This window comes from Pyrus communis, chromosome 7, assembly GCF_963583255.1.
Source record: "Pyrus communis chromosome 7, drPyrComm1.1, whole genome shotgun sequence".
Lineage (NCBI taxonomy): Eukaryota > Viridiplantae > Streptophyta > Magnoliopsida > Rosales > Rosaceae > Pyrus > Pyrus communis.
In genome coordinates this window covers 6,714,204-6,724,487 of record NC_084809.1, presented here as the reverse complement: position 1 = coordinate 6,724,487, position 10,284 = coordinate 6,714,204, and the positions used below count along the sequence as shown (strand labels likewise).

At 35.5% G+C, this 10,284-nt stretch overlaps 1 protein-coding gene across 1 annotated transcript; it reads left to right on the top strand.

Annotated features, from left to right (window-relative positions):
- The first annotated feature begins 5,036 nt into the window (after positions 1 to 5,036).
- On the top strand, positions 5,037 to 7,954 carry LOC137739035 (rho GDP-dissociation inhibitor 1-like). Its single transcript, XM_068478508.1, has 5 exons — positions 5,037 to 5,750; positions 5,885 to 5,951; positions 7,079 to 7,297; positions 7,386 to 7,510; positions 7,609 to 7,954. Exons 1-5 carry the CDS (start codon positions 5,550 to 5,552, stop codon positions 7,681 to 7,683), a joined length of 687 nt encoding a protein of 228 aa, XP_068334609.1. The 5' UTR covers positions 5,037 to 5,549; the 3' UTR covers positions 7,684 to 7,954.
- Positions 7,955 to 10,284: the final 2,330 nt, after the last annotated feature.

Genomic DNA, 10,284 nt, shown 5'->3' with positions numbered 1-10,284 from the left:
TCACACAGAAGAAAATTCCACTCCTTGCCGGAGCTCGGGCATCTTAAGTTTTACTAGTTTTTTCCTCAAACCAAAAGCATGGCTCGACTCCAAGGCTTGCAAAGAGTTCAAAAACAACCTCTACTAGCTCGATCTATGTGAGATGAAGCTGGTAGAGAGATTGGACATACGGATTGTACGAACGAGGAAGACTCGAGAGAGGGAGAGAGAGAAGTTTATACGAGTGTGTCCGGATTGGGTGTCCATATAAAATCTTTAAGCCCTAATTGGGCTACCAATTGTAGGCTAAGATTCATCCAAAGCAATCCCAAGTTTCAATTGGGTCCAAAGAAGTAGGAAAAGAAAATAATTAGTCCATTTTCTTAGCCCAATAATACATTCACAACCCAACACTCAAGGGTAAAATAGTCATTCCACGTTATCGAGGATAAAATATATTATATTTCGGGACAGGTTGTCACACTTCAAGCATCTAGTTTGTGCATTATAGTGCACTGTTTTGGTAGAGAGCCTACCTAAGGATCATTTAGTGGAGAACCTTAAGAGTATACTTGGTGAAGCTGGAAAGTATGTTTTTTTTCCTTCTTTTTCTCCCCATGCTGTGACATTATTGTTCTCTTTAGTTTTGGTTATAGCATGGTTTTCAATCTTCCAGTTAAGAGTATACATATGAAGATGTATTTCATACGATAAAAGTGTAACATCTGTGTCTTTATATCTCAATCTCGCTCTCAATTGATTTTAAATATTTTTTTTCACATGTTAATCACATTTGCTAATCTTCTGCTATCCAAAATTCTATCTTCCATCGTTTGTTTTTTCCCTTCCTTATATCTGTCACTATTACTGATAATCAAATGTTTTTTTTCAAGTTATTAGTCATGCAAGTCTGCACACTAAATAAAGTTTTCAAGACACTGAAGTTACGGTAAGCCATCATACTTTATAAAGAATTTAAAACTTTTAAGTGATTGCAAATTTGGTTGACAGTGGAAACTATGAAGATTTAATGTATGTTCGAATCATTGATCCAACCAAAGTGGATATTTGTGTCATCTATTTCATAAATAGAATAAAAAACCCATGTATATAATTGACTAATATTTTTATACCTTTTATTGGTTAGATGGTGAAATGTTGGGTCAAGCATGCATACTCTATTGCTAAAACTTTTAATTGTCAAACTGTAGTTGTTGAGATTAAAGAGTTTATTTACTCCTCATTTTCCTCCTTAATATCAAACTTTGTAAAACTTTCTTAATCTTAGGTGATGAGTACGAATAGATTTGATATTTCTACATTATATAAATAGAGTTTCACATGTTTTATACGGTTTTAAAACCCGCAACATCGCGCGGGCTCCCTTGCTAGTTATTTCTATATTCCATCTTATGTGTTTCCATTTTCTCCCCCACAAATCACTAATAGCTTGGAGCAAAGATGCTACAAGGATTCACAAAACGAGCACTTTGTATCAGTTAAAATGGTGTTATGCATATAGGAAGCTATTATCTTTGTGTAAGGAGAATGTAATGCATTTAGGAAGCTATTATCTTTGTGTAAGGAGCAAATGTAAGTCTAAAGTAGCTTAATCTTGTAATATAATTGTGATTTTAGTAAGGGAAGCTTTTGTTATTTAGCCCTTCATTGATTCTAAATTTTCAGTCTATTTGTTAACGGTCATCGTTAGCAACATTTGTGCAAAATTGTGTAAGAGATCAGTTATGCAAATTTGTTGTTGTATTCACATATCAATGATATTACAATTTGTTTTCTCACAAAAAAAAAAAAAAAAAAAAAAAGGGAAAAGAAAAAGAAACATGAAATTCTAATTTGGGTGCCCGTACCATATGTGTCATCCTTTTTTTTAAAACACAATTTGCAAGTTTGACACCAATGATTTATGGTGGCACTGTTTTCAGATGGCACCAATTATATTGGTGGCATTGTTTTCAGATTGCACCAATGTATTAAGGGCAGCTATTGTTACAATAGAGACTTCTACATAGGACACGTACTTTAATTTGGTGGCTGCAAGGTGGCAATTGAGGTTTGCCACCAATGTCAGTGCCCACTCTTTATAATAGACACCAAAGAAAATGGTGTTCTCTAGCCAAAATTCTTGTAGTGAATTCGGTTAGGATTCTACTTGGGTTAGGTTTTTTAATTTTTGTGGGCTTAGTATTTCTTGATGCCTAAGTTATACACTTGTACACACACACACACACACACACACAAGCGTATAACTTGGGGGAGGGTGATCGGAGGGGATCAAACCCGCACCAAAATGCAATTTCTTTCTGCTACTACAGTAAAGCATCATCTACATATGTATCTTGTGATATCAATACAATATATAGTTTACATAATTCTACATGGTATTGAAGCCACCCTTATTTATTTCCAAGTGCAAAACAACTAAGGTTGCGTTTAGTAAAGCTTTTGGGGCATATTTGGGCTTCTAGCTAAAACTTTTACTACATCAAGTTGTTTGGTATAACACATCAAATCAGTTTTTGACAAAATCTTAAGGGTTTTTATCACAAATGGTCCCTGAAATCGACCCTCACCATCAAGATGGTCCCTGAAATTGAAAATCAATCAATATAGTCCCTAAAAATAGGTGTCGCAAATCAATTTGGCCATTCTGTCATAATTCTGCTAAGTGCTGATGTGGCACATAAATGGGTCCCATAAGTCCTATTTTCTCACAAATAGTTCTTGAAATTGACCCGTGACATCAAAGTGGTCCCTGAAATTGAAAATCAATCAATGTAGTCCCGCAAATAAGTGTCCCAAATCAATGTAGTCCTTCCATCATGATTTTGTCAAAAGTTCTATTATGTGTTGATGTGATACATAAATGGATCACACAAGCCTAATTAAATTTAAAAAAAAAAAATTACAAATAGGTTTAATAAAAAAATTGTTAACCCAAAAACCTAGTCCTACAGTCACCTCCAATCTCAGTCCACATTCCTCTACCTTCTTCGTTGTCTATTCTCTAAAAAAAATCTCAATACATCCAATTTTATACACTTCGACACCGTTCACCGAATTGAACCTAGATCGAGATCCCCTTTGGTGACGGCTTGGCTGATTGGTAACGACTTATGGGACATCACCGTTAACATTTAGGCGATCAATATCCTCACAACTTTAATCTTGGAGAGCTTGTTCGGCGCTTCCCTGGTGGTCTGGTGACTCAAAGAACAGCGAGGTCTGCCTTGAGATAATGAGGTTATAACTGAGGTGCGTTTATTGGTGGTTGAAAACTATTTCCAAACCTCCTCTTAGGCCTTGGTTAAGCCTTGTGCCTTTGAGAATTTATGGAAGAGATTTCTCTTCGGAGTAGGTCCTACTATAAGAAAAAAAATTATATTGTGCAAGAAGGTATTTAGACAACTTTTTAAATTAATTATTATATCTACATCAGCACATAACAAATTTTTTTACAGAATTGTGGTGGAAGGATCATATTGATTTGCAACACCAATTTTCAAGGACTATATTCATCGATTTACAATTTTAGGGACCATCTTGATGGTGTGGGTCAAATTCAGGGACTATCTTGATGGTGTGAGTCAATTTCAGGGACCATTTGTGATAAAAACCCATAAATCTTATGGGGCCCATTTTTGTGCAACATCAGCACTTAACGAAATTTTTAACAAAATTGTGACGGAAGAATCACATTGATTTGCAACACCTATTTTTAGGGACTACATTGATTGATTTTCAATTTCAGGAACAATCTTGATAGTGAGGCTCAATTTCAGGGACCATTGGTGATAAAAACCCAAATTATAATAATCAGATTCATACAATTAGAAGGCCTTTTCAAATTCAAATCACTCTCCATGAAATTATTAGTTAAGGAACCGTTTGATAATTATTTTATTTTTAGTTTTTATTTTCTGCTTTTACCGTTTTAAAACTGAAAAATGAAATCTTATTTAGTAACTCGTTTCAGTTTTTGGTAAAAGAAAAAAAAGAAAATTGAAAACTATTTTGCTATCGTTGTAATAAATAAAAAGTAACTAAGACTGAAATTTTATAGGAATTTTTATTTTATTTTATAAACTATAGAATAATTTAAATAAATTCATCTAAACTACGAAAGGAAAATAATTTAAACAATATAAAATTTTAAAAGTTTTTAAAACATTGATCGAGTGAACTTAATTTAAAGTTGGGTGCCAATAAAGACACTCTTACGAGAAAGTCATGGGGTATGGGGCTGTATTATAGCCTCTGGAAAGATACCATAAAGCCCATAAGCAGAGTGATTGGGTTTATGCTTTTACACCTTCATTACAAAGCCTTTAATGTCAGCCATGGTTCCAAACTTCCAATAGAGTCTGCCATGGCAGTGGCACCATTGGCGGTTTTAACTCAAGGTATAACCCATAACGAGTTTCCTCAAGTTATATTTTTGGGAGATTTTTGGGTTCTAATAGCTATTCAAGATCCTTTAGAAATGTTTTATGATTCCGAGAGGTTTTCAAAATGAGTCACTGAGTTTAGTTTCATCAATTTACACCATTATGATTTAACATTACAACTATTTAAGATTTGATTGATCGTTAGATTTTCTGTTAAATTGATGATCTGACAAAATAAGAGACTCATTTTTTTGTGCTGATGTGTCGAAAAACTCATCTCCAACCCTTTCTATCAATGTGACAAAATAAAATTTTTATTTTTTTTATGCTCAGGTGTATAATGACTCTCAGTCGTTGATGAATGTAGAACTCACAGTACATCAATGACTTGTCATTATCATTTTTCACAAGATATAGGTGCAATCCTGTCCTACACCTTGCAACCTTACTAATATTATTTTAGTAACAAACATGGATTAGCACCCCTTAATAAGAAAAATAAAAGAGAAGACACATTCAAAGAGTGGGGATTACATTATTTTCGATGGTATGTGGGTCCCCATGATCAATCTAATCCCTCGTGCAAGGGGATAAATCATAAATGTGTAGAACATCAAAGCTATTCTCTATTTCACTAAACATTCCCCCAAATCTCCATAAACTTCTGCATTAGTGTCCTACACGTTCTCTCTCTCGCCTCTCTCCTCACTTATGTTTCGGATCACCACAGGACCAATTCTCACTCAGTTTGACAAATCATCCTCAATCTCTCTCTCCCTTTTGAGAAATTCAACAACCCACCACAGAGGAAGCTATAGGGGACAAAAGTCCAGTTTTTCCCTTTTGCCTTTTTCTTGCTCTTCTTTCTTTGCTTTCAAGGTCTTATTTCTTGTGTACTCCCAAACACACAGACGATTAATTCCTTCATTGGATTGTCCCCAAAACACAAATTATCTCACTTTCTGCCATTTTTCCCCAATTCCCCACCTGGGTTTCTTCCATTTTCTCCCCAAACTCACAAAAGCAAGAACCTTTAATTCTGTTTTCTCTGTAATGCGTTTGTTCGGTTCGTCTGCAATTGGGAATTGCCAGTTGGGTTTTCTTTTCTTTTGTTGATGAGTTGATAATTTTCTGGATTTTGGAGCTATTTCAAGTTCCAAGAACATGGGGGGAGGAGAGAAGAGTGACAAAGAAACAAAGAAAGAAAACCAAGGTGATACAGATAATGAAGGAGTTGAGGGGATTGGGAGGCAGATGAGTGAGACTTCCGTCTCTGCAGCTGAGGAGGAGGAAGATGAAGAAGGAAGCAGTAAAATTCAGTTGGGTCCCCAATGCACTCTTAAAGAACAGATTGAGAAGGATAAGGTCTGTTTTTTCTGCTCAATTAATGGCAAAAAGTTAGTATCTTTTCACATTAATTTCTTTTATTTATGCAATATTTTGTTGGGTTGTTGACTTTTTTTTGTTTGCTGCACTGTTGGTTGACTTTGTTGTTTCAGGATGATGAGAGTTTGAGGAGGTGGAAGGAGCAGCTTCTTGGGGCTGTGGATTTTGAGAATGTTGGGGGTATGAGACATTGAAAATTTCATTTCATCAGCTCTCAGCTTTTGTGATTTTACTAGAATCGTCGAATTTCAAAATCTTTGAATTTTATGTTAGTTTCTTTTGTACTTTAATCTTTCACTGTCGATGATTGCCAATGATCAAAGTTGTTAATAACTAATTGGAAATAATTAAAGTGTAGCTTTCCTTTTGTGCTTTCATTGGATGTGCAGTCCTTTTCCTGCCTTGATAGTTAATAAATTCCTCATCTTAAGAATGTTTGCATCTTAATACGTATCATTGCTTCGGTCAATGTTCCTGTTACGCTTGTTTCCGAAGAAATTTTCACATGAGAATTTGTAAATATTTTCTTTATTTTGATTTAAGATTCTATCATGAATTGTCATGTTTTTTTACATATGTAGAAGAAAGAATAAAGGATCATCTTGGAGACATTGTTCTGTTTGGCCACAACCCTGAGCTTATCTCTTAGTTTTATGAATCTCAATCTCTGTCCGAGGCGCTATCATTTTAGGCGGCCTATAATATTGGGAATGGTTTTGCATAATTTGTTTTATTGTCTGTTTTAATGAATGGTGTTATCACGAATCGTGATCATGAAAATGTAAGTACTACATTGCTATTCACAGAATTCAACTTTCTCAAAAACCTGTGATGGAACACTTTAGAGCTGATATGTTGCACTCTTTTCTGCATATGGTGTATCTCGCAGCACAAGGCCTGTATCTGGACTTGATATTAGAACACCATAATTGTTGAACTTTGAAAATTAGTGATTCTTCACCTATTGTCATTTTACTAGAACATTCTCGGAACTTTTTTCCTCCAATCTTGTAGACTTGTAGAATGTAGAGATGAAATTGTCAATCATTGGGTTTCTTTCTTCATCTTTTTTCTTCTTTATTTCCAACCAACCTACGGGTACAGTTAGCTATGTTCTTTATTAATTTGATAGTAAGGATGTACATTTAGAAATGATTTAGCTCCAATACTCTATTTCCGATGTTTTACTCTGTACAGACACGATAATTGTTTGAAAAGAGTATGCCTTCATCCATATTTTTGCGCTTTTTTTAAAGGGTTTTCCGTTCCTTTCTCGCACAGTAATTGTTTCCCTTGTTTTACAACAGAAACTCTTGAACCAGAAGTGAAGTTCATTCAGCTGTCAATCCTTTCTCCTGGTAGACCTGACATTGTTCTAGATATTCCGGAAGATGGGAAACCCAAAGGCTTATGGTTTACGCTGAAAGAAGGTAGTCGGCACAACCTGAAGTTCTCCTTCCAAGTTAAGAATAACATTGTATCCGGCCTCAAGTACACCAACACTGTTTGGAAAACTGGTGTCAAGGGTAAGTAATCCGTCTCCATCCTAGTTGTTCATGTAAAATGAAACATCCCGAACTTGAATTGTTCCATTCATGATGATTTTAATTTCAGTCGACAGCACAAAAGAGATGATTGGAACTTTCAGTCCTCAGCAAGAGCCTTACATACATGTGATGCCGGAAGAGACCACACCTTCTGGCATGTTTGCCAGAGGATCATATTCTGCAAGATCAAAGGTAAGCCTAGTTGAAGTATTTTTCAGTTAATTGACTGCAGTAATATAGTCACCACTACAAAGTCTCATTCTGTTCTGTCTATCTTTCTGTTATTGCAGTTTCTTGACGATGATAACAAGTGCTACTTGGAGATCAATTACACCTTCGATATTCGGAAGGAATGGGCTAAATAAACCGATAATTTCCCAGAGTGCTAGCAAATCTCTTCCATTCAGCTGATGTTCTCACACCGCAGTTAGTTTAAGATTTTTTCCGGTTAATGATACCCGAATATTACTTACTTCCATGCTTATGCTAAGTTTGTTACTTAATTTTCATAACATCGGATTGCAAGAAAGCGAGAGTGTTTTTTTTTTCTTTTCGAGGGGATTCTTTGGTTACTGCCTGCAATAAAAAAGGTGAGCTTAGATTCTGTTCTAATCGAAAGCATTGTTGCTCTGGTTTGGATGCATTTGGATTTGTTTTCTTCATCTTCTTCCTATTCAAATAGGCCCTATTTGTGTCTTCCACCTAAGACCATCTCCAATGGTGACCTAAAACCTAAAAATATTTAGCCCAGAAACAGTTTTTCTACTCCAACCCTTCTGACTTAAAATTTTAGCCCCAGATTATCAAATAATGAATTAAGGCTATTTTTTTTTTAAATTAACTTTTTTAAAAAAAAAAATTTATGTAGACTATCCTAAATTAATTTTATGAACATTTTAACCTAAAAATATTTAAATTCCGATAAATTTTGAAAAATCACTAAATCAATACATGAAAATCAAGATAAACAACATAAACTTAATACCAATGACATTTAATAAACCACATAAACTTAAAAAATAAAAAAGACAATTAATAAACCACATAAACTTAAAAAATAAAAAAAACAATTAATAAACTACATAAACTTAATACAATCGAAAACTCATAGACTACATAAACTTAATAATGATATTCACCATCTTGACTTGGTAATGGACTTGGGTGATAGTCTTGAGATGAATCATCATCTTGAAATATACTCCTTGTGGCATTCCTTCGTAAAATTTCCTTTTGCTTACCACGTAAGTATCTCTTCCTCTCTGGAGTGTATTTGTCGAGGTCCTCCATTATCAAATTAGTTTCGTACCTTTCTTGCTCCCTATCCCCTTCTTCCTTCATGGCCAAAAGCATTTGGGCCGATTCTTCTTGCCGACGGCACTGGATTTCCTTCATTATTGCCATTTCGCTAGCAAATTGTGCACGTGTCGGATCTTGGGACTTCCCTTTTCTCTTTGCTTCCTTTTGCTTATTTCTACCCGGGGGCCTTGCAAAAGAAGAAGTTGAGGTCATTTGTTCGACACCTTCATTGTCGGCAAAATTCACACCTTCATTGACATCATTTGGGGGTGGGGCTTCATTATGAAATAATCTTCCACATTATTGGTTCGCATCGGTTCCCCACCTCGGACAATCCTTGAGGATGTTCCAAGCATGATGCAACTTAAAAGCTTGATTTTTTGGTGTAGTTCTTGTCTTGTAAATTGCCATTGCTTTGTCACCCTATGCAACAAATACATAAAAACAATTAGTTGCAAAATACTATTATGTACATGACAACTAAAATATCAACAAATAAACTCACAATTTCTGAGGCGCCCCTTCCACTAGGCATGTCAACCATGGCTCTCTCCAAGCTTCCTTTCCACAAAGTGCACGCTTTGTTGATAATCTTCCACCGATCATAAACACCACCAACTTCCCTTCGACCGGCGTTGGAGTTTTCATGGAACTTATCAACGATTTTACCCCATAAAACCTTTCTATTTTGATTGGTGCCGACGGCACCATCTTCGCTAATCGAAATCCATGCCAAACATAAAGCAATATCTTCGTCAAAGGTCCAATTACGACCTCTAACATGCTCTTTTGCCATCTTGAAAATTCTAGAAATGAGAATAAATGGTATAAAGAAAAATTGGAAGAATTGTAGGAGAAAAGTGAGTTTTGTGTGGATGTTTGAACAAATACATTGGCATTTATAGAGTTTTTGGTTGAATTTTAAGTTAAATAATTTTTATAAATTATTCTAGCCGTTGGATTTAAATTTGGACCGTTAGATCTTTTTTTTTTACCGTTATATTTAATTATATTTGATCTAAGCCGTTGGATTCAATAAATACATAAATATAAAACTAAAAAAAAAAAAATTTGAACCTGGACCGTTGGATTAACCAACGGCCCAGTAATCAGTCACCGTTAGATCTATAAAGCAGCCCAACGGCTACTTTGTTGCAATTATTGCGCAGGGAACAACCCACGTGGGGCTGTTGGGTGGGGATACGATTTGGCGCGTGCGGCGCGTGGGAGAGTGGCTGAAAGGAAAGTGGGCTTCACAGCCCGTGTTTCACTCACAACAGGTAGGGCCCATAATGAGTTTTGGCCTAAAAACGGGCTGGTATTTGGCTTTCTTTTAAGTTTTGGGTTTTAGGTTTTATTTAGCACATGGGTTGGAGTGGGTTTTGGGGGGAAAAAAAAGGGGAATTTTAGGTTATAAGCCATTGTTGGAGATGGTCTAAAAGAGTATTGAAAATTTGGAAATTTATTGGGACAAACAGAATGCTTAAGCTAATCTTAATAGGTTGGTGACAAGTGCTTCAAATTCACCGTCAAAACACGAGTTGTTGGCAATGAGGCTCGTACCTTAAGTGGTTAAGAGCATTATCCGACACCAGAGTCCCTAAGTTCGGTTTCCTCCAGTCTCTATCCCCGGTATTAATAAACAAAGAAAAAACAAGAGTTGTTGA